This window comes from Dendrobates tinctorius, unplaced genomic scaffold (assembly GCF_039654945.1).
Source record: "Dendrobates tinctorius isolate UK_male_01 unplaced genomic scaffold, ASM3965494v1 ptg000120l, whole genome shotgun sequence".
Taxonomy (NCBI): Eukaryota; Metazoa; Chordata; class Amphibia; order Anura; family Dendrobatidae; genus Dendrobates; species Dendrobates tinctorius.
The window spans coordinates 31,422,700-31,448,424 of NW_027361788.1; the positions used below are offsets into that span (position 1 = coordinate 31,422,700).

General features: G+C 44.5%; 1 protein-coding gene across 1 annotated transcript in view; it reads left to right on the forward strand.

Moving 5' to 3' along the window:
- Window positions 1–25,725, forward strand: part of CCDC187 (coiled-coil domain containing 187) — a 186,210-nt gene that overhangs the window by 63,259 nt on the left and 97,226 nt on the right. The window contains exons 10-11 of the mRNA XM_073541044.1: window positions 9,423–9,554; window positions 14,343–14,869. Of these exons, the coding sequence (XP_073397145.1) occupies window positions 9,423–9,554; window positions 14,343–14,869 (659 nt within the window). The remainder of the gene's footprint in view (window positions 1–9,422; window positions 9,555–14,342; window positions 14,870–25,725) is intronic.

Sequence of the window (25,725 nt, forward strand, 5' to 3'; positions counted from 1 at the left end):
ACAGCCAGTACATTTCAGCAGAATTTTTCATGTGCACTAAAAGAAATTGAGAAATTTGACCGTTCATCAAAAATAACAGTGCAACAAGCGATTCCTCTGTATCCTGACATTGTCAGAGATGTTGCCCGAGTGGTTACTGCTTTGACACCAACACAAGTTAGTGTAGAGAGGTTGTACTCTGCTCTCAAAATAATTAGATCAGATTTGAGGGCATCCATGAAGGAGGATCTGACAGAGGCAATACTTTTTCTGAGGACAAATTTATAGATTTCTTCTTATTAACTGCATAAAAGTGTTTATTGCATATTTACTTACAGTTTAGAAAAGTTTATAAAAGTTATTTGCTATATTCTAATTGTATTCTAATAAATGTAGTTTTTGCTCTAAGTGGTCTGATTACTTATATGATGGTGAGAAACTGAATAAGCACGATGTTTAATATTTTACAACAGTAAATTTGTTGTTATGAATTGGCCATTTATGAAGGAGTCGGAGCCGGAGTCGGAGCCTGATAAAATCCAGGAGTCGGAGTCGGAGTCGCAACTGTGGCTTACCGACTCCACAGCCCTGGTGAAAAGATCATTTTTGTGGAAAAAATGATTTTTTAATTGTACCGCTCTACGTTATAAACTTCTGTGAAGCCTTTGTGGGTTCAAAGTTCTCACCACATATCTAGATAAGTTCCGTGTGGGATCTAGTTTCCAAAATGGGGTCACTTGTGGGTGGTTTCCACTGTTTAGGTACATCAGGGGCTCTCCAAACGTGACATGGCATCCAATCTGAATTCCAGCCAATTTTGCATTGAATAAGTCAAACAGCGCTCCTTCCCTTCTGAGCTCTGCCGTGCGCCGAAACAGTGGTTCCCCCCCACATATCAGGTATCAGCGTACTCAGGACAAATTGCACAATAACTATTCCAGTCCAATTTCTCCTTTTACACTTGGCAAAATAAAACAAATTGAACCTGAATTATTTTTTGGGGAAAAAAAGTTAAATGTTCATTTTTTTCAAATATTCAAAAAATTCCTGTGAAGCACCTGAAGGGTTAATAAACTTCTTGAATGTGGTTTTGAGCACCTTAAGGGGTGCAGTTTTTAGAATGGTGTCACTTTTGGGTATTTTCTATCATATAGACCCCTGAAAGTGGCTTCAAATGTGATGTGGTCCGTAAAAATAAAATGGTGTTGCAAAAATGAGAAATCGTTGGTCGACTTTTAACCCTTATAATTTCCTAACAAAAAAAAATTTTGGTTCCAAAATTGTGCTGATGTAAAGTAAACATGTGGGAAATGTTAATTAAGTTTTTTGTGTGCCGTATCTCTGTTATGTAAGGGCATAAAAATTCCAAGTTGGAAAATTGCGAAATTTTCGCCAAATTTCCGTTTTTTTCACAAATAAACGCAAGTTATATGAATTAAATGTTACCACTAACATGAAGTACAATATGTCACAAGAAAACAATGTCAGAATCACCGGGATCCATGGATGCGTTTCAGAGTTATTACCTCATAAAGGGACAGTGGTCAGAATTGTAAAAATTGGCCCGGTCATGAACGTGCAAACCACCCTTGGGGGTTAAGGATGGCTTGTTTCACCTGCATGGAGAGCTCCTTTGACCGCATGTTTCCTTCACAGCAAAACCTTCCAAATGCAAGCACCACACCTCAAATCAACTCCAGTCCTTTTATCTGCTTAATTGAGAATGACATAACGAAGGGATTGCCCACACCTGTCCATGAAATAGCCTTTGAGTCAATTGTCCAATTACTTTTGGTCCCTTTAAAAACAGGGTGGCACATGTTAAGGAGCTGAAACTTCTAAACCCTTCATCCAATTTTAATGTGGATACCCTCAAATGAAAGCTGAAAGTCTGAACTTCAACTGCATCTGAATTGTTTTGTTTAAAATTCATTATGGTAATGTCTAGAACCAAAATTAGAAAAATGTTGTCTCTGTCCAAATATATATGGACCTAACTGTATAACCCCATGAATAACCCCATGACTCTGTTCTAACTCCTTCATACAACTTGGCTCTGCGCCCACTTCTGTTTACCTTATGTCTTTGCACCCCCTCTTATAATCTCATGACTTTCAGTCGCCTCATACTGTACATAACCACATTACCCTGCATCCCTCATATATAACCTCAAGACTCTTCGTCCACTCCTATGTATCCCCATGACTCTGTGTCCCCTCCTATATAACCCCATGACTTTGTACCCTACTCCCATGTACCCAATGACTCTACTTCCCGTCCTATACAACCCTATGACTTAGTTCCGTACTCCCATATATCACATGACCCTGCTTTTCTTCCTATATAAACCCATGAATTTGTGCCCCATCTATATAACCAGAGGACTTTGCTTCCCCCACTATATAACTCCATGACTCTGCGTCCCCCTTATAACCCCATGTCTGTGTCACCCCCCCCCATATAAGCCCACTTTTATTTATGCCATGACTCTGCGTCCCCTCCTACAATGACATATAAAAATTTGGGCACCCCTGGTCAAAATTACTACTGTTGTGAACAGTTTTGCAGGTTGAAGTTGAAATGATCTCTAAAAGGCCTAACGTTTAACCCCTTAACCACCAAAGGAGGTTTGCACGTTCATGACCGGGCCAATTTTTACAACTCTGACCACTGTCCCTTTATGAGGTAATAACTCTGAAACGCTTCCATGGATCCAGGTGATTCTGACACTGTTTTCTCGTGACATATTGTACTTCATGTTAGTGGTAAAATTTCATTTAAAATAACTTGCGTTTATTTGTGAAAAAAAACGGAAATTTGGGCAAATTTTGAAAATTTCGCAATTTTCCAACTTTGAATTTTTATGCCCTTATATCAAAAATTTCAGATATCACAGATATGGCACACAAAAAACTTAAGTAACATTTCACATATGTTTACTTTACATCAGCAAAATTTGGAACCAAATTTTTTTTTTCTTAGGAAGTTAGAAGGGTTAAAAGTTGACCAACGATTTCTCATTGTTGCAACACCATTTTATTTTTACGGACCACATCACATTTGAAGTAACTTTGAGGGGTCTATATGATAGAAAATACCCAAGTGACACCATTCTAAAAACTGCACCCCTCAAGGTGCTCAAAACCATATTCAAGAAGTTTATTAACCCTTCAGGTGCTTCACAGGAATTTTTTGAATGTTTAAAAAAAATGAACATTTAACTAATTTTCACAAAAAAATTACTTCAGGTCCAATTTTTTTTATTTTACCCAGGGTAACAGGAGAAATTTGACTGCAAAAGTTATTGTGCAATTTGTCCTGAGTACGCTGATACCTGATATGTGGGGGGGAAACCACTGTTTCGGCGCATGGCAGAGCTCAGAAGGGAAGGAGCGCCGTTTGACTTTTTCAATGCAAAATTGGCTGGAATTCAGATCGGACGCCATGTTACGTTTGGAGAGCCCCTGATGTGCCTAAACAGTGGAAACCCCCCACAAGTGACCCCATTTTGGAAACTAGACCACCTAAGTAACTTATCTAGATATGTGGTGAGAGCTTTGAACCCACAAGGGCTTCATAGAAGTTTATAACGTACAGCCGTGCAATTAAAAAAATCATTTTTTCCACAAAAAATGATCTTTTCACCCCCAATTTTTAATTTCCCAAGGGTAACCGGACCCTAAAAGTTATTGTGCAATTTGTCCTGAGTACACTGATACCCCATATGTGGGTGTAAACGACTATTTGGGCGCATGGCAGAGCTCGGAAGGGAAGCAGCGCCATTTGACTTTTTTGGCTGGAATTGAGATCAGACCCCATGACGCGTTTGGAAAGCCCCTAATGTACCAAAATAGTGGAAACCCCCCACAAATGACACATTAAAAGAATTTCTTTTGGGGGGTGCGTTTACACCGTTCCGCGTGCAGTAAAATTGATAAAGCCCTTTTATTCTTCGGGTCAGTGCGATTACAGCGATACCTCATTTATGTCATTTTTTTATGTTTTGGCACTTTTATGCAATGAAAACAATTTTATATAAAAGAAATTATTTTTGCATCGCTTTATTCTGCGAGCTATAACTTTTTTATTTTTTCACTGATGACGCTGTGTGGCGGCTCGTTTTTTGCGTGACAAGATGACGTTTTCAGCGGTACATGGTTATTTATATCCGTCTTTTTGATCGCGCGTTATTGCACTTTTTGTTTGGCGGTATGATAAAGCATTATTTTTTGCTTTTGTTTTTTTATTATTTTTTAAGGGGTTCGCTAAAGGGGTTAACTAATGGGACAGTTTTATAGGGCGGGTTTTTACAGATGCAGGCAGTGAGGAAGCCGGCTTCCTGCAGGCCCCCGCCGCCATATTGGATCCGGGGACCTGCAGGGAAGGAAGCCCCTTGAAGCAACGCAGCACATCGCGCTGCTCTGGGGGGCTCAGGGAAGCACGGAGGGAGCCCCCTCCCTGCCGATGCTTCCCTAAACCTCCGGTACACTGCGATCGTGTTTGATCGCAGTGTGCCAGGGGTAATCATGTCGGGGGCGGTCCGTGACCGCCCTGACACAGTTCCGGGTGTCAGCTGTGATAATCAGCTGACACCCGGCCGCGATCAGCGGCGCTCACCCTGTGAGCGCCGCTGATCGCTATGACGTACTATCCCATCCCTTGGAATTAAGTTCCAGGGCACATGGACAGGATGGTACGTCATATGGCAGAAAGGGGTTAAAGATAACACAAGATGAAAATATATTTTGTCTTTCTAAATTTTAAAAATTGCAAAAAGAAAAATGGGCCGATGCAAAAGTTTGGGCACCCTTGGAAATTTGTGTACTCAAATAACTTTGACCAAGCTTTCAGACCTTAATTAGCCTGTTATGGTTATGACTTGTTCACCAGCATCGTTAGGAAAGGCCAGGTGATGCAGATTTACCAGCTTCACAAAAACCCAGCCTCCAATTAACTTGTGCCAAAAAACAGCAGCCATGGGTTCTTCTAAGCAGCTGCCTAGCACTCTGAAAATGGTGGAGGCCCACAAAGCAGGAAAAGGCTGAGAAGATAGCGATGTTTTCAAGATGCCCTTTCCTCAGTTTGAAATGTAATTAAGAAATGGCATTAACCAGGAAAAGTGGAGGTCAAGAAAAGGTCTGGAGGACCAAGCAAAATTTCAGTAAGCGCTGCTCATAGGATTACTAGAGAAGCAAATTAGAACCCCCTCTTGACTGCAAAAGACCTTTTGGAAAGATTTAGCAGACTCTGGAGTTGTGGTACATTGTGCTACTGTTCAGAGACACCTGCACATATATGGCCTTCGTGGAAGAGTCATCAGAAGAAAACCTCTCCTGCGTCTTCACCATAAAATTCAGCCTCAGAAGCATGGAAAAGTACATCTAAACAAGCCTGATGCATTTTGGAAACAAGTACTGTGGACCTGTGAGGTTAAAATAGAACGCTTTGGCCACAATGACCAAAGGTATGTGTGGAGAAAAAGGGGCACAAAATTTCAGGGAAAGAACATCTCGCCAACGATTGAGCATGCTGGTGGATCAATCATGCTTTGGGGTTGTGTTGCAGCCAATGGCACGAGGAACATTTCACAGGTAGAGGGGAATGGATTCAATGAAGTTTCAACAAATTCTTGGTGGAAACATATAACACCATCTGTACAAAAGCTGAGGTTGAAAAGAGGATGGCGTCTTCAAATGGGTAATGATCCTAAACACACGTCAAAATCCACAATAGACCACCTCAAAAGGAGCAAGCTCAATGTTTTACAATAGCCCTCACAGTCCCCTGATCTGAAAAACATTGAAAATCTGTGGCTAGACCTCAATATAGCAGAGGTTGCAAGACAACCCAGGAATCTCACAGATCTGGAAGGATTTTCCAAAGTAGTATAGGTAAAAATCCCTCAAACAAGAATTGAAAGATTCTTGTCGGCTACAAAAAGAGTTTACAAGCTGTGATGCTTTCAAAAGGGGGTGCTACTAGGTAATAACCAAGCCGGGTGCCCAAACTTTAGCATTGGCCCATTTTTCAGATCATTTCATCTTCAACTTGCTTAACTGTTCACAATAATGGTAATTTTGAACGGGGTGCCCAAACTTTTACAGTGCGAAAGTATTCGGCCCCCTGGAACTTTTCAACCTTTTCCCACATATAATGCTTCAAACATAGATATCAAATGTAAATTTTTGGTGAAGAATCAACAAGTGGAACACAATTGTGAAGTTGAACAAAATTTATTGGTTATTTTACATTTTTGTGCAACGCCAAAAACTGAAAAGTGGGGCGTGCAATATTATTTGTCCCATTTACTTTCAGTGCAGCAAACTCACTCCAGAAGTTCATTGTGTATCTCTGAATGATCCAATGTTGTCCTAAATGACCTAATGATGATAAATATAATCCACCTGTGTGTAATCAAGTCTCTGTATAAATGCACCTGCTCTATGATAGTCTCAGGGTTCTGTTTGAAGCACAGAGAGCATCATGAAGACCAAGGAACACAACAGGCAGGTCCATGATACTGTTGTGGAGAAGTTTAAAGCTGGATTTGGATACAAAATGATTTCCAAAACTTTAAACATCCCAAGGAGCACTGTGCAAGCGATCATATTGAAATGGAAGGAGTATCATACCACTGCAAATCTACCAAGACCCGGTCGTCCCGCTAAACTTTCATCTCAAACAAGGAGAAGACTGATCAGAGATGCAGCCAAGAGGCCCTTGATCACTCTGGATGAACTGCAGAGATCTACAGCTGAGGTGGGACAGTCTCTCCATAGGACAACAATCAGTCGTACACTGCACAAATCTGGCCTTTATGGAAGACTGGCAAGAAAGCCATTTCTCAAAGATATCCATAAAAAGCGTTGTTTAAAGTTTGCAACAAGTCACCTGGGAGACACACCAAACATGTCTAAGAAGGTGCTCTGGTCAGATGAAACCAAAATCGAACTTTTTGGCAACAATGCCAAATAATATGTTTGGCGTACAGGCAACACAGCTCATCACCCTGAACACACCATCCCCACTGTCAAACATGGTGGTGGCAGCATCATGGTTTGGGCCTGCTTTTCTTCAGCAGGGACAGGGAAGATGGTTAAAATTGATGGGAAGATGGATGGAGCCAAATACAGGACCATTCTTGAAGAAAACCTGTTGGAGTCTGCAAAAGACTTGAGACTGGGATGGAGATTTGTCTTCCAACAAGACAATGATCCCAAACATAAACCAAAATCTACAATGGAATGGTTCACAAATAAACTTATCCCGGTGTTAGAATGGCCAACTCAAAGTCCAGACCTGAATCCAATCAAGAATCTGTGGAAAGAGCAGAAAACTGCTGTTCACAAACGATCTCCATCAAACCTCACAGATTGAGCTGTTTGCCAAGGAAGAATGAATGGGCAAGAATTTCAGTCTCTCGATGTACAAAACTGATCGAGACATACCCCAAGCGACTTGCAGCTGTAATCGCAACAAAATATTAAGTTAAAAGGGCCAAATAATATTGCACGCCCCAGTACATTATTGTGATGCCATAAATGGCAAGCAAAGAGAGGCAGAATACAAAGTGCATATAAGAAGTATACAACCTTGTTGGCCACTATCCCTGACGCGCGTTTCGCCACAGCTTCATCCAAGGGGGTATTTTACTTTGTATTCTGCCTCTCTTTGCTTGCCATTTATGGCATCACAGTAATGTACTGGGCATGCATAACATTATGGGCTTGCATCTTGCATTCTGTTAAATGTGCACCTAATTTATTTATAGGTGACCTCAGCACATGGTCAGTGCACAGTGTACCCTGTTAAGTGTATAACTCAGTCTCACAGGATAATCCTACAATATATTCCCTATATGTGCCATTCATGTGCATTACTTTTGCACATTGAGCATTTTAAAAATTCTTGCCTTGTTACATGTATAGGGGAGATGGACACTACCTATGGGATATATCACTGTGCACACACCGAACAGATGTAGGTGCAGCAACAATGCATATGCAACATTTTACACATTCATGCATGTCGGTGCAGAGAAGAGAGGTTGAACTATGATGGGAGATTTTCCAATAGCACAGGTTGTGTTTACCAGACCTATGGGAAAGGTATCTTGGTTTATCTCCTATTGATATACTTGTTTTCACATGTATACATTTACCTATGTTTGGTCATGTGGACCGATATCTCTTTTTAGGTGTTTTTAAGGTCTAGCTATCATGCTTTAATAAAGATTATACTTTTCATGGCAATGCTTTTTTGTCTTTTTGGATATTTCTGTATGTTTCTAAGTGCCATCATTGGTAGGCTTGATATTTTGGATATTATATGTGGGAAAAGGTTGAAAAGTTCCAGGGGGCCGAATACTTTCGCAAGGCACTGTACATGCCACTGTATGTACCCCATGACTCTGTGTACCCTCCTATATAACCCCATGATGCTGCATGCCTTTCTATATAACACCGTAACTCTGTCCCCTCCTAATAATCTGCTCAGGTCTGGAGGAGACCTAGTGGTCCATATAATGATTCCAACAAATATGTTTCTAGTATAGAAATCCCCTTTGAGTGCAGCCTTTGAATGATTGTCCATAGCGAATACCTTTTATATAGGGGACAGCTACACACCATAAACCTATCTGGAACAGAAGTATCATAATGAGGGGGATGTTGGTGTTTAAAATACATGAAATATTAAATTTAGGAATTAATGGATTTGAGAAATGGTTTTCTGCCCCGCTGAGACTGGCCCCTAGGATCATGGTCTGATAACGCATTTGTCATTGCTACTGCGAGTGTCAAGGACTCCTTTTTGGTCATTAGTTTCTGTCAGTGGTGATGATGCGGCAGAGCGGTGGATAAGATAAATTGAAGTTCAAAGGTCGGCGACACCATCCTGCCCAACGTGATGAATTGGAGTTGAAAAATTTGCTGCAGTTAACGAAAAATTAATTTGCACTTTGGGTACAAAGAAACACTAAACACTGAGACGGGAACTGGGATGGGAATCTGCAGAATTATTTAATTTTTAATGATTATTAAAGGGTTAATCTACAATCAGGTTTTTGCGTTATGCAAGAAAACAGTCGACTTATAGCAAAAATATTGTTTTTGATCATAGGACCACAATGTATGGACGGAGCTGGCCCACCAGACAAGAGCCACTGCTTGTTAGGGCTGCTCAGCTTTGTAATGTGTATGTGTCATATTAAATGGCAAAAGGCTGTTTGAAGATAAGAGAACCCCATTAGCCAAATTGCAAAAATTATGTAGAGGGGGGCGGCTTGGTGCTGAAAACTGCATTCTTAACTACTGAACTGTCTCTGAAGGATCCCACATATTCTTACAAGTCACTGATTTTAATGGGAATTGTGTAATGCTTGATTTTGCCTGTGGTGGCACGGCACTCCTCTTTTCATTGACTGACTTTCTCTGCATATTCAGGTCTTTATGGAGCATCAGCATGGAGAGAAGGTCAGAGACTGATCCACCAAATATTGGGACCTTCACCTATCACATTGTTGAAGCATCGCTGTTCACCTCACGCAGATGAACTTCTGCATACATTACAAAAAGGTATCCTATCTCTCTATCTCTCTCTTTCTTTTCCAAAATATTAGCAGGTATAAACCCCCAAATATAACCCAACAACTTTCTTACATAGAAATTCGAAATCTAGTCAGCGCTCCTAGTTTAATGCGGTAAAAGGTCTTTTGTAATCACTTCCTAATATCGTTCCCCAAGCTCTATTTATCTTCTATTGGTAATAGAAATGTCCCTGTGGCTGTAATACTCTGCCGAGAAGCTGTGCATGCTTGGGTTACCGTTCTCAGCTCTGGCTGACCATGCACAGCTTCTTATTTAACTTCTACCATTTATTGCCGCTGTAATACTCTGCCAAAAATTTGCACATGCTCGGGTTACTGTGCTCCGCTTTAGCCAAACAGCTAGTCCTCTAACTTCTATCTTTCACTGCCACTGTAATGCTCTGCTGGAAACTGTGCAAGCTCAACTTACCATCTTGATCTATGGATGATCATCCACAGCTTCTTTTATAACTTTTACTACACACTTTCACTGTAATACTCTGTCAAAAACCTGTGCTTGGCTTACCATTCTTTGCTGTAGCTGAGCATGTGCAGCTCCTCTAGTTTTTCTTATTAACTGCTGATGTAACACCCTGTTGAGAAACAATTTTCCCTGAGGAATCCACGTTCTGTGGCGATATGCGTGGGGATTTCTCCTCCTTATACCATACTGTGACTGGGTGGTCTAATATGGCAACCAACAGGTTTTATAGAGCCTTGCTCTTTTGGGATTTCTTTACTGTACACTAGCTATCCTTTTCTTTATGCTCTATCCTATGCATTTACCAACTTTTTGGATTCCATTATAGGCTATCCTTTTACAGTCATTCGCCTCTGCTTATATCTAAGTGGACCTATTTATATGTGTTTGTTTGCTTTGTGCCATGCATGCTATTTTGTATAACATCAGTTATCCCAGTGCAGGTTGTTTCTCTACCATATATTTACTTACCCCAGTGAAGCACAGTGGAGGAAGATAGTTAGTCGTCCCTATACGGACTTCCAGCTGTTGCATTTTAGCCTTTTGGCTTTTTTAGTTGGTTTTAAATTGTGGTTGTCTATCTTTTTCTTATTTGCGTTATATACTTTTTTGGTGATCCTTACTTGCTTATAAAACTACTTTCTCTCTTACGTAGTATGTGTTTTTTTAAGTGTGTGGATTGTGATCCCAGTGGTTTTTTGTAGTGCCTTCATGTTCCTCTCTCCCAATCCTGCTGAGAAAACTGCACATGCTTGACTTTCCATCCTCAGCTCTGGCTGAGCAAGCACAGCTTCTTCTTGACCTTTAACCATTCACTGCTGTTGTAATACTCGACACTGCTGAGAAACTTTGCATGCTCGTCTTACTATCCTCAACTCTGGCCAAGCATTTACAGCTTCTTTTCTAACTTTTGCCATTCTGCCGAGAAACTTTGCATGCTCAACCTATTCATATTCATCTCTGGCTGAGCACATGCAACATATTTTCTAACTTTTACCACGGACTGTGGCTGTAATACTCTGCAAAGAAACTGCATGCTCAACTTATTGTCCTCCGCTCTGCCCGATCATGTGCAGCACCTTTTCTAACTTTTACCATTCACTGCTGCTGTAAGGGTATGTGCACACGCTGCGGATTCTGCTGCGGATTTGGCCCTGTGGATCTGCAGCAGTTCCGCAGACAGTGTACAGTACAATGTTAGCCAGTGGGATTTCAAATCCGCAGTGCACATGCTGCGGATTTTTCCGCACGGTTTTACTGCGGTTTTAAATCCGCAGCATGTCAATTCTTTCTGCGGATTCCGCAGCGGTTTGACACCAGTTCCATTGTCCAGGTGTCAATCCGCAGGGGAAAACCGCTGGCAAATCCGCAGGAAAACCGCAGGTCACTTTACCTGCGGTTTTACCTGCAAATCCGCGCGGAAAAATCCGTAGGTGAATCCGCAGCGTGTGCACATAGCCTAATACTCTGCTGACTAACCTTGCATGCTCATCCTACCATCTTCAGGTCTGGCTGACCATACGTAACATCTTCTCTAAATTTTTACTATTGACTGTGGCTGTAATACTCTGCCGAGAAACTGCTCATGCTTGGCTTACCATCCTCCACTCTGGCCGAGCATGCGCAGCTTCTTCTCTAACTTTAAACATTCAATTCTGCTATAATATCTAAAAAAAAAACCTAAATCAATCAATTAGAAAGTGGGTGGTTATTGGACTATAGGAACCTACAGTTATTAAATAGCCACTAAAATCTTTTTTTTACTATAGTTCAATTTATTTAGAACATACAAAAAATAACATAAAAAGTGATGTTCAAAATGGGAAGAATTATACAAAGGATGAATAAAAATAACATAAAAAGTGATATTAAAAATGAGAAGAATAATGCAGAGGAAAATGGTGAAAAAAAATATATATGGGTATAAAATGCATGGTCAAAAAAATACCCAATATTAAATAAAGTAGCTGTGCAATAGACAACCTTTGAATGGAGTGATAATGACTATATGAATAGTATATTACACCACAATAGGGTAAAGTGAAAGTAGTTACATGGTATGTTTGCATTTGACAACTACATCTGTCAAGAGTAGTTGACCAGAATGGCAAGAGACCCACAACTACTTAACTTGCCGCCATCCTCTCTGGCCAAGCATGCACAGCTTCTTCTAAGACTTTAACCATTCTCTTCCATTGTTAAATACTAATGAAAAACTTCACATACTCTGCTTACCATCCTCAACTCTGGCCAAGCATGCACAGTGTCTTCTCTAACTTTTTTTTACCATTCACTGCTGCTGTAATACTCTGCTGACAAGCTGTGCATGCTCATCTTACCATCTTCAGCTCTGGCCGACCATGCACAACATTTGCTCTAACTTTTAACATTGACTGTGTCTGTAATACTCTGCCGAGAAACAGCGCTTGATGGGCTTACCGTCCTCAGCTCTGGCCAAACATGCACAGCTTCTTCTCTAACTTTACCATTGACTGTGAATGTAATACTCTCCTGAGAAACTGTGCATGCTCAACTTGCTTGTCCTCAGCTTTGTCCGAGCAGGCACAGCATCTTCTCAAACTTTTACAATTTACTGCCCCTGCAATACCCTGATGAGAAATTGCATTTGCTCCGCTACTATTATAAAGTCTGGTCGACCATAATTTTGTTCTTCTCTAACTTCTACCATTTACTGCCACTGTAATACTCTGTTGAAAAAGCTTTGCATGCTCAACCTACCAGTCTCAGCTCTAGCCGAGCATGTGTGTAAGGAGGTGAAGTACAAGAGCAGCTAGGGGAGGGCTGCCTCCTCTGCTCCATGCACAGAACCATTGGATAGGGGAGGGGCTGAGCACAGGAGAGCAGAGAGCGGGAAATCTGCCCGGGCCTTCTCTCAGTGCAGCCTGGGGAGCTGAAGGGGAAGGACGCTGATAGAGACTGCAGAAGAGACGGAGCTCCCGGTCACAGAGAAAGTCCGGGGTATCGTGCATAGGGACAGTAGAACATTAGACCGTGAGACTTTGTACTGTGGAGACAGTGGAGCTGCGCCCTGACCCTGTGGACAGACTGAGACCTGCAGAGAAGCAGAGACCGTAGCCCGTGACTACGAACAGTTGGAGTCTGCAGTGACAGATAAGTTGTGTCCTGATCCCCATATGAAGTCTGTGTCCAGAGCAAGGGCTGTATGCTGTGACTAAAGACTTCCCTGTGAACCTCCTTAGAGAGACTGATAGTGGCAAGATGCTTCCTTGCAGACAGGCTGCATTCAGTAGCTGAGCTGAGACCTGTATAGAGCGACTGAGCCACAGACAAGGGGCTGTGATTCATGTGTTAATGTAGAGCACCTGATGCTGGTGAGAGAAAACCTCTGCCAAAGCAGGGAGAAGAAGAGTCAGTGATAAGCGGTCATACAGGCGCGCTTAGGAAGCAACCCAGGGGCAGACAAGGGTGTCAGGTCTCCACCGCAGCTCCTGGCGAAAACCTCCAATGGAGGATAGGAGTAATGAGAAATTGAAGACGGTCTTAGGAGCGCAGGGAAGAGACTCAGACAAGAGATGGGGTTAAACCACAACGCGTTTCGACGGAGGATCCGTCTTCAACTTCCACCTGATGAAGACGAATCCTCCGTCGAAACGTGTTGTGGTTTAACCACATCTCTTGTCTGAGTCTCTTCCCTGCACTCCTAAGACAGTTTCCAATTTCTCAAAGCGGGGAGAAGGACTTGGAGAAAAAGGGGCATATCGACAGCCTGAGACCCTTTTGGGTCCTGCGTTAACCCCTCATACTACAGCTGGACTTCATTAAGGACCCCAGAGACAGGACATCAAGCACCGCTTGTGCCTCGGTGCCAACGTTGGACAAGACTGATCTCCTTCAATCAAGACCCCCCCCGAGACTGATAAGTTTGTCTCACAGGAGAATACCTTTTCTACTGATTGAACCCCATATGTCTCTCTGCTATTGTCATTCTCTGTTATACTGTATATTTTACCGGTATTATCCCTTGTAAATAAACCTCCCCTTTTACTGTTGGTCTGCCTGTTCCGTGGTGACATATATCTCTCCTGCACCATATTACATGCGCAGCATCTTTTCTTACTTTTACATTGACTCTGGCTGTAATACTCTGTCGAGAAACTGCGCATGCTCGGCTTACCGTCCTCGGCGCTGGCTGAACGTTCACAACTTCTCTATCTTTATCATTCACTGGTGGTGTAACACTGTCGAGAGAGTGCTCGGCTTACTGTCCTAAGTTGATAGAGCGATATATCTATCCTATTTTTCTCTGTTTTGCAGGAAGCTGCAGAAAATGCCAAAAAGTGGGGTCGCCACACAATATTAACCACAAGTGCCCTCTAGTTCTCCACAGTAACACAAATGAATTACAAAATCAAATATTAGATTGTGCCCAGATCATCCCAGAGATCAATGCTGGAGAACATCGACTAAGACCTGCAGGTAAAATATCTGGAAATGATGGAGACAGAACGAGTGATAGTAACAGATCAAAGAGTTCATCTCCACAAAGAACCCACGTCACCCTGGAGAGAAAACAGCAAGGAAAGGAGAATGCTGGAGATAATCTCGTGGATGTCACAAACAGTGGCAATAGGCGAAATTATAGTGTGGAGCAAATCCGGGACTTCATGAAGAAGAAAGCCAAGGAGAGACAGAAGACGGTGCGCGAGAACCAAACCAAGATGGAGAAAGCTGTGCAGATGAGGAAGGAGCAGCTAGATAATGTAATAAAGAAGCAGAAAGAGGCGTTTCCAACAAGAAAAGGAATTATAAATGTGTCCTGGAAAATCTCCCATCAACATGCTGTAAGTAATGCCACCACTGCCACAATTGCATATAGCATGCTGCAGCACTACAACTCTCAGAATGTCCTAGCAGGGTACACCAACAAGGGCTGTCTAGGACAGAACTCTTTTAGTCTACTATTTTTAAAGCATTTCCACACAATAACGTACCAGTACATCATCAGGAAACCGGTGTATGGAGATGTTTCAGGACCACCAGCTTCTAACAGCAGCTATCGGAGCCAGAACTGATCATTGCTGCTTAATCATTTAACTGTCAATAGGCGCAATCCCTGTATTAGCTTATTTCTATTTTCCATTGCCCCCGATAGATGGCCATAATATTTAAGAGCCGCTGAAGGTCCCCATCCTCTTGGTACTCCAAAGGCTGTGCTTTCATAGGAGATCGTCATTTTTCCTATCGCCCATGACAGCATCACCTGAGAGAGGGGATCCTACCTTCAAGGACAGGAGACCTACAAAATAATGGGGTGGCACTTCTATCCCACATCAGTTTGGTTTCTGGTCCTTGCAGTGGGAACATACATCCTGAAGTTGTCCAGGGGAATGATCCTCGCGGGACATGAAAACTTACCCAGGCGACTGGGTATTGGTATGACACTGCTGCATCTGGAGCAGGTTGGTCGTTAAGCGCCAGACGTGATGGATCCACTTGCAGGGTATGCCGTGTGAAGCATCAAATTTGAATGGTAGTGCTGTTTGATGGCCGTTGACTGCTGGATGAAAGCTGCGGGCAGGCCAGCCGAGGAGTGGCCATGTGAGAACCTGTGAAGACTCTCCTCAGCAGCGCTAAGAAAGTTGGATTGTTGCAGCAGGAGGCACAAGTCCACAGCCTCCTAAGGAGATCATTCAGAAGAAATGATTCCTCTTCATAATCTGGTACCTAAACGGCTCGTAACTGGTAAGGGACCTTCGTGAATTTTCAGCTTGTATTTGGGGTTTCTTGCCATTTTCCTTGTTAGGGAAAACCTAGGAAATATGTGACAGAAGCCAAGTTTTGCGGAATGATCACTGTGCAAGGCAAGGTAACCAAATTCAGGGGTCAACCCCTATTCTAAACTGAATGGGCCTGCCCTTGTCAGATTGCAGCTGCTTTGCTGTTTGCAGTGGGGCGGGTACCAGCCTGGGAGATGCAATGAGAGGTTATATCAGTCAGGGGACACAACAGAGACTAGGTAGTATTGGAGGGACAGTGTGAGGGCACAGCTAGGAGGGAATAGTATGCTGTAGAGAGGTGGTGTGATGACGGGGCACAGTATAAACTAATACAAAAAACAACTCGGCACACAAATACAATGATTAAAAAATGATGAGTTCAAATAGCTAAATTGATGGAATAACAGTCATGGTGAAGGGAAAAAGTCAATCCTGCAATGCAACTATTCAAATAATTAAAGAAACAGAGGACAGTCTCCTCATCACCTGTCCAAATTAAAAAAAAATCATCGCTATAACGTTTCCAGTATATCGCAAAAGATGTAAGCAAGGGGTGGTAATAAACAAATCTTCAAAGTGTGCCATAAATATATTGGCATAAGGGGGTGCCACATTAGACCCCATAGCTGTCCCCCTCCTTTGCATAAAAAAAGATCTTCAAAAATAAAAAAAAATTTTGTCAAAATTAATGTAAGTAAATCCCTGCAAAATTCGATCTGATCTCCTGTAAAGGTCGTATTTTTAGACAAGAAATTAACCATAGCTTCAATGCCTTCTTGATGTCCAATGCTAGTATACAGTTGTGGCCAAAAGTATTGACACCCCTGCAATTCTGTCAGAAAATACTCAGTTTCTTCCTGAAAATGATTGCAAGCATAAATTCTTTGGTATTATTATCTTCATTTAATTTGTCTTAAATGAAAAACACAAAAAGAATTGTCCTAAAGCCAAATTGGATATAATTCCACACCAAACATAAAAAAGAGGGTGGACAAAAGTATTGGCACTGTTCGAGAAATCATGTGATGCTTCTCTAATTTGTGTAATTAACAGCACCTGTAACTTACCTGTGGCACCTAACAGGTGTTGGCAGTAACGAAATCACACTTGCAGCCAGTTGACATGGATTAAAGTTGACTCAACCTCTGTCCTGTGTCCTTGTGTGTACCACATTGAGCATGGAGAAAAGAAAGAAGACCAAAGAACTGTCTGAGGACTTGAGAAACCAAATTGTGAGGAAGCATGAGCAACCTCAAGGCTACAAGTCCATCTCCAAAGACCTGAATGTTCCTGTGTCTACCGCGCGCAGTGTCATCAAGAAGTTTAAAGCCCATGGCACTGTGGCTAACCTCCCTAGATGTGGACGGAAAAGAAAAATTGACAAGAGATTTCAACGCAAGATTGTGCGGATGTTGGATAAAGAACCTTGACTAACATCCAAACAAGTTCAAGCTTCCCTGCAGTCCGAGGGTACATCAGTGTCAACCCGTACTATCCGTCGGCGTCTGAATGAAAAGGGACTGTATAGTAGGAGACCCAGGAAGACCCCACTTCTTACTCCGAGACATAAAAAAGCCAGGCTGGAGTTTGCCAAAACTTACCTGAAAAAGCCTAAAATGTTTTGGAAGAATGTTCTCTGGTCAGATGAGACAAAAGTAGAGCTTTTTGGGCAAAGGCATCAACATAGAGTTTACAAGAGAAAAAAAGAGGCATTCAAAGAAAAGAACACGGTCCCTACAGTCAAACATGGCGGAGGTTCCCTGATGTTTTGGGGTTGCTTTGCTGCCTCTGGCACTGGACTGCTTGACCGTGTGCATGGCATTATGAAGTCAGAAGACTACCAACAAATTTTGCATAAAACCTGCAAAAGACAAAGTGAGCAAAAACCCTGCTGTAACTAAATAAGTAAAAGCAAAAGTGCATCTAAATAATACAGAGTTTTTAGTAATACTGTTTTTGATCAAAAGTAGCATGAAAGCCATCCCACCACGACAAGGTAACTCTGTTCGGGATAGTCCTACACTGTCTAATATTAAAAACCTTGCTTTGTGTCAAAGTTGACCTCAATGTGTGAACAAGGGCAGACAAAAGGACTGGGTCCCAAACAGTAGACACCAGTCTGGGGAAGCCTTGTATACAATTTCCAGCTCAGGAGAGGGAGGCCACACCCCAGCTTGCACAGAATGCAAAAAATACAAAGAAAAAACACAAAAATTGAGCTTGGTTTGAGATGATACACATGCAGCGTATAAATGCATGTTGACATTGGCCATAAAACATAAAACCTGCAAAAGACAAAGTAAGCAAAAACCCTGCTGTAACTAAATAAGTAAAAGCAAAAGTGCATCTAAATAATACAGAGTTTTTAGTAATACTGTTTTTGATCAAAAGTAGCATGAAAGCCATCCCACCACGACAAGGTAACTCTGTTCGGGATAGTCCTACACTGTCTAATATTAAAAACCTTGCTTTGTGTCAAAGTTGACCTCAATGTGTGAACAAGGGCAGACAAAAGGACTGGGTCCCAAACAGTAGACACCAGTCTGGGGAAGCCTTGTATACTGTCTGAGGACTTGAGAAACCAAATTGTGAGGAAGCATGAGCAACCTCAAGGCTACAAGTCCATCTCCAAAGACCTGAATGTTCCTGTGTCTACCGTGCGCAGTGTCATCAAGAAGTTTAAAGCCCATGGCACTGTGGCTAACCTCCCTAGATGTGGACGGAAAAGAAAAATTGACAAGAGATTTCAACGCAAGATTGTGCGGATGTTGGATAAAGAACCTCGACTAACATCCAAACAAGTTCAAGCTTCCCTGCAGTCCGAGGGTACATCAGTGTCAACCCGTACTATCCGTCGGCATCTGAATGAAAAGGGACTGTATAGTAGGAGACCCAGGAAGACCCCACTTCTTACTCCGAGACATAAAAAAGCCAGGCTGGAGTTTGCCAAAACTTACCTGAAAAAGCCTAAAACGTTTTGGAAGAATGTTCTCTGGTCAGATGAGACAAAAGTAGAGCTTTTTGGGCAAAGGCATCAACATAGAGTTTACAAGAGAAAAAAAGAGGCATTCAAAGAAAAGAACACGGTCCCTACAGTCAAACATGGCGGAGGTTCCCTGATGTTTTGGGGTTGCTTTGCTGCCTCTGGCACTGGACTGCTTGACCGTGTGCATGGCATTATGAAGTCAGAAGACTACCAACAAATTTTGCAGCATAATGTAGGGCCCAGTGTGAGAAAGCTGGGTCTCCCTCAGAGGTCATGGGTCTTCCAGCAGGACAATGACCCAAAACACACTTCAAAAAGCACTAGAAAATAGTTTGAGAGAAAGCACTGGAGACTTCTAAGGTGGCCAGCAATGAGTCCAGACCTGAATCCCATAGAACACCTGTGGAGAGATCTAAAAATGGCAGTTTGGAGAAGGCACCCTTCAAATATCAGGGACCTGGAGCAGTTTGCCAAAGAAGAATGGTCTAAAATTCCAGCAGAGCATTGTAAGAAACTCATTGATGGTTACCGGAAGCGGTTGGTCGTAGTTATTTTGGATAAAGGTTGTGCAACCAAGTATTAGGCTGAGTGTGCCAATACTTTTGTCTGGCCCATTTTTGGAGTTTTGTGTGAAATGATCAATGTTTTGCTTTTTGCTTCATTCTCTTTTGTGTTTTTTCATTTAAGACAAATTAAATGAAGATAATAATACCAAAGAATTTGTGTTTGCAATCATTTTCAGGAAGAAACTGAGTATTATCTGACAGAATTGCAGGGGTGTCAATACTTTTGGCCACAACTGTACAGACTGTTCACATCTAGTGTTACAAGTCTGCTACTAAGAGGAATGGGACTAATAGTTTTAATACTTTGTAAGAAATCAGAGGTATCTTTAATATAAGATTTTATTAGTGGTACATAAGGAGTCAAAATCTTTTCTAGAGTAATGGACAAGGGAGAGAGAACTGAATTGGTAGAGGCGACAATTGGTCGTCCAGGAGATCTCAACAAATCTTTATGTATTTTTGGAAGAGTGTAAAATACTGGTATAGTGGGATTAGAATTCATGAGATATTCACCAAGTTTCAGATCAATAGTGCACAGTTGGCAGTAGAAATCAACAAGTCTTCTAATACTCCTTGCTATGTCATATGTAGGATTATGCGGAATGGGAGTATAAGTGTCAGTATCACCCAGTTGGGAATAAATCTCCATTACATAATATGATCGATCCATAATAACTATTGCCCCGCCCTTGTCCGCTGGCTTTATAATCAGCGTTTTGTTATCTTTTAGATCATTAAGTGAACTCTTCTCCTCTAATGTCAAATTATTCTTGACCCATAGCTGACCCCTATTCATGGTATACAGTATCTCATTTACATCACGCTGTACTAGGTTAATAAGTGTTTCTACAGGATGATAAATTCGTGGTGACATAAAATTACTGACAGATCGTAGTTTGAGAGACGCTAATGAAAATTTAGGAAACACATCAGTTGTATCTGCATTAGTCACAGGAATACGATCAGAAAAATGTGCCTTGAGGCGTAACATTCTGTAAAACCTATGTAGATCTTGATCCAACTGAAACGAATTAAAAGTAGAGGTAGGACAAAAGCTTAAACCTTTTTGTAGCAGTGTCATTTCTGAAGGGGAAAGGCTTTCTGATGAAATGTTGTATACGATATTGTCCCTTTGTTGCCTACCTGTGACCTCGTCATTCTCGACTTAGTTGCCCGATGTTTACGTTGGAAACCAGCGTCGCTGATTGTTGGTCTCTCGCTGCCACATGCAGTGATGCGTGCTGGCCAGTGGGAGACCAACGATCAAAAATGGTCCAGGACAGTCGTGCACGATCAGCAATACCCGGTAGGGGGGTCGGTCGCTGATCCCGTCACACACAGCGATATCGCTGGAGATCGCTGATGCGTCACAAAATCAGCGATCTCGCTAACGATCTCGTTGTGTGTGACAGGGCCCTTAGTGGCATCCAAGCTTTCTGGTAATCATCTGTTTACATAAATCCTAGAGCATAGGGTAGTCCTGAAACCGGCCTATCTTCCCAAGGTAGCTTCCAAGTTCCATACAAGTCAGAAGGAGATTGTGCTCCCTTCTTTCTGGCTAATCCTGGGAATCCAAAAGAAAAAGCAATACCACACTTTAGATGTTAGAAGCCTGAGAGTATATGTCAGCAGCAACAACCTGGTTGAGGTCAGTTGCCTTTTCTCCCTTTTCTCCTTCGCCTCATTAGGGGACACAGGTACTGTGGGTGTATGCTACTGCCACCTGGAGGCTGACACTAAGTGAAAAAAAGAGGTTAACTCCTCCTCCGCCGTATACACCCTCTCCCCAATTGCGGGCGGAAACCAGTTTTTTGCTTAGTGTCTGTTGGAGGCACACATCGGTCTGTCTCAAGACTGATATTTTTTTTATCTTTTTTCCCATGAAGATAAGACAGGGGCGACAGATCCTATTGAAAGGGTCCGATCTCCCCAAACTAACAACGGTCGAGCATATGTGAGTGTCTCTACACAAATATCCTCTCCCGCAACGGGGATTTTTTTTTCCGGATGTTTTCTTTTTTTTCACATGAAGATGAGATAGGGGCGACAGATCCTATTGAAAGGGTCCAAACTCCCCAAACCAACAACAGGCGAGCACGTGCGAATGTCCCTCCACGTATCCTCTCCCGTAACATGGAATATTGTCAGACCACGAAGGTGAGATACGGGCGACGGACAACATTGAAGGGGTCCGATCTCCCCAAACCAACAACGGGCGAGCACGTGCGAGTGTCCCTCCACGTATCCTCTCCCGCACCATGGGACATGAGGCCGGATTTAGCCCTGTCCACCCTAGGGTATTGAAACCTTAGGCTGCACAGAGGCACAAGCATAGTCTGTGCGGCCCCCACTGCCCCACCAATGCTAAGACTGCGGTGGGGCAAGGCGGCGGCCGGTCCTTCTCCTCACCCCTCGAAGGGGTTAGATGGAGTTAGGGTGCCTGCACCGTCCTTGTTGCATATGGCACCCCTCCCCTCTACCTGAGGCGGACAGAGGTGGATGGCCAGGTAGGGCTGCAGCAGCGGCTTCTCCGGGACAGCAGCAGAGGTGGGCATCCAGCGGCGGCAGATCCGGTTCTGGAGTCCGGCGATTTCGCCCGCCCCCTTCCCGGGCAGATAGTTAAAATCGAGGCCGCGGCTTCAGCCGGCGCTAGGCCGCTGCCGGAAATCCCCGCCCCCGGTGTCGCGGTGGCCCCGCCCCCCCCGAGGCCTGGGCGGACGCCGAAGAAATTTAGGCCCCGGCTTCAGGCCGAAGCTAGGCCGCAAAAGGAAGTATCGCTCCCAGTATTCTTTTTTTTTTCTTCCGGGGGGCCTGCCCACAGTGCTGGCACGCAGATTGAAGCGACACCTCGCACGCTGAGGACACGGGGACACAGGACTGGGGTAAGTGCTGCCCCTAGCCACAGAGAGGCCACGCTAATAGAAGCAAAGAGCGCCCTCCCCTGGTGGTTTTTTCAGTGTGGATGCCTGACAGGTACAGCATGTCAGGAAAACCTAAGACGCATACATTCTTATACGCTGCATGCATCTCCTGTCGGTCCGCTTTTCCGCGGGCGCAGACCAAGCGAGTATGCGAAGCCTGCGAGTCCGAACGCGTTCAGGAGCCCTCGCCTACGACCGAGCCCAGTGTACCAAGTCCCCCGGAATGGGCGTTATCAGTGTCGCAATCTATGGCGTCACGAGAGCAATCGAGTCCCTTCGGGCCCCAGATAGGGGCAGGGACAGTGGCTCGCCTGTCTTAGAGGGGTCCTCTACCGCACAGGAGCCTCCAGCTTGCAGGGGCCGCTCTCACTCCAGACGTACCCGCACGGCGTCTCCCGGTCCATCCGGTGCCTAGGCATCCGTGAGCTCTGCTTCTCGCTCCCCGTCACCAGCAGTCGATAGCGAGCAAGACTCGGAATACCACTCGGACGAACCCTTTGAATGGATACGCCGGGTGGTCAGGAAACGGTTGACCGTCTCATAGAAGCCGTCAACCAGACTCTGGGGATTGAGGATGATTCCACTCTGGCTTTGGGCCATAAGGTGTCATTTAAGCGATTCAAGCGTCCCCATAGAGTATTTTGCACTCACCCTGAATTTGAGGACAGTGCAACGACACAGAGAACAGCCGGACAGGCGTTTCTCGGGCCAGAAGGCACTCGAGGCGAAGTATCCTTTTGCCCCGGATCTCCGTAAAAAGTGAACGGAATCCCCAATGGTGGATCCAACTGTATCGCGCTTGGCTACAAAAACTCTACTATCCGTACCTAGTGGTTCTTCTATTAAGGATCCCACTGGTCGTCTCATAGAGAACTTGGCTCGCTCAGTGTTTGAGGCATCAGGATCAGCACTCTCTCCCTCGTTCGCAGCAACATGGGTAGCCAAGGCCATGATTTCTTGGTCAGAATCATTGAATAGAGCCTTGCAAGACATAGACCTACCAGCTGAAGTATCACAAATCAGATAGCCATGGCGGGGGACTACTTGATCAATGCATCTTTAGATGCGGCCAACTGCGCGGCACTTGCGGCCGCAAATGCAATCTCCATTAGTAGTGCGCTATGGTTAAGGACATGGCGGGCTGATTCAGCCTCAAAAAAGTCCTTGACAGCGCTACCATACCAGTGTGGCTGCCTGTTCGGAGAGAAGTTAGATCAGCTCATCTCCGACTTCACAGGAGGCAAGAGTGGTTTTCTTCCTCAACAAAAGGTCAAACCGCCGTTTCGTCACCAGTTTCAGGCGCGTTTTCGGGTCATTCGCAACCCCGGGTGGACTACGGCGGCTAATGCTGCCGTGTCAGGGCGCCTCAACCAGAATAGGGACCGACAGATCTCCTATAGAGCCAACCCATTGGGGAGGATGCGTACTAACCAGTCCAGGTCGAGGGGATCCAGGTCCCAAAGATCTTCAGCCAAATGACTCGGGCCATTCGTCAGGCGGCTCCAGCAAGGTAGGCGGCCACCTACTCCGGTTTCACCACGCCTGGCTCAATGTCGCACACGACACATGGGTGAGAGAGCTGGTGTCCACAGGGTACAAGATAGACTTTGTCAAGTACTCCCCAAGACGATTTTTTCTTTCCCGTCTTCCCAAAGTGGATACCCGGGCAAAGGCTCTACTAGGAGCCATCGATTTGCTCAGCCACAACGGAGTCATTACTCCGGTACCGGAAAAGGAAAAGACTCAGGGCTTCTATTCCAGTCTGTTAGCAGTCCCCAAAAAGGACGGGACTGTCAGGCCCATGTTGGATCTAAAGCTCCTGAACAAATTTATCAGGATCAGAAATTTCCAGATGGAGTCTCTCCATTCAGTCATATCGGCAATGGGGCAGGGAGAGTACTTGGCCTCTATCGATATTCAGGATGCTTATCTACATTATCCCCATGTTTCCTCCTCATCAAAGGTTTCTACGCTTCGCCATCAACGGTCTACATTTTCAGTTTGCAGCGCTGCCCTTCGGGCTAGCCACTGCCCCCAGAGTGTTCATGAAGGAAATGGCAGTCCCCATGGCCATCTTGCACTCCCGGGGCATAGTCGTATTCCCCTACTTAGACGACCTCTTGGTCAAGGGCCCTTCAAGGCAGGCATGCGAGGAAAGTGTCAGCATTACGCTGGATACTCTTGCCCGCTTGGGGTGGTTGGTCAATGTAAAGAAGTCATCCCTTGTTCCAGCTCAGAGAATTTCCTTTTTAGGGATGACCTTCGACACTTGCCAAGGGTTGGTAATTCTCCCTCGAGACAAGGCCTTAACCCTCCGGCAGGGAGTGTGGGTGCTGCGCCAACCAGTCCCTCAAACCATCCGTTTCTGCATGAGAATTTTAGGAAAAATGGTGGCGGCGATGGAAGTGATCCCGTTCGCCCAGTTTCGCCCAGTTTTCTTCGCCCCCTGCAGCACGCTCTCTTGTGATCGTGGGACAAGAACCTGTTCACGTTCGATCATCGGTGCGGGTTGTCCTCTCAGGTCAGACAGTCACTAGAGTGGTGGACAATCAGTTCCTCCCTTCAGGGGAAGCCCTTTCCCCCAGATCAGTGGCTGGTGGTCACAACAGACGCCAGTCTCCTCGGCTGGGGAGCGGACTTTCACCACCACATGACCCAGGGACGGTGGTCACCGCAGGAGGCACGTCTGCCGCTCAACTTCTTGGAGATACGGGCGATCCGGCTGACTCTGCAACGGTTTCATCACCTTCTAGCAGGCCGACCCGTCCGGATTCAGTCAGACAACGCCACAGCGGTGACTTACATAAATCACCAAGGGGGCACCTGCAGCAGGACAACCATGCTCGAGGTAGGGCACGTGCTTCGCTGGGCCGAGAGGAACCGCTCGGTGATATCGGCGGTCCACATCCCGGGAGTAGAGAACTGGACGGCAGACTTCCTCAGCCGGCAGTGGCTTGCGTCCGGGGAATGGGCACTACACCCAGAGGTCTTTCAGCAGATTTGCCAACGGTGGGGAACACCGGATGTGGATCTGATGGCCTCCAGGGTGAACGCTAAGGTGTCCGTATTTGTCGCCGGGTCCCGGGACCCGCAGGCATTCACCGTGTATGTATGCCTTGGAATCCGTTTCACCTCCCATACCTATTTCCCCCGCTGCCACTACTTCCGAGGGTCATTAAGAAGATCAAGGCAGAAGGGGTGCCGGTGATTCTGCTGGCCCCAGACTGGCCTCATCAGGCGTGGTACCCAGATCTAGTGCAGCTGCTCGTCGACGTGCCATGGCGACTGCCAGTGCGCCCAGATCTACTTTCTCAGGGGCCAATCTGCCACCCGAACTCAGGGGCCCTGTGTTTGATGGCTTGGCCGTTGAATCTTGGATTTTGACGCAGGCGGGGTTTGGGCGCAAAGTGGTTGCTACGATGGTTAGCGCCCGGAAGCCTGCATCAG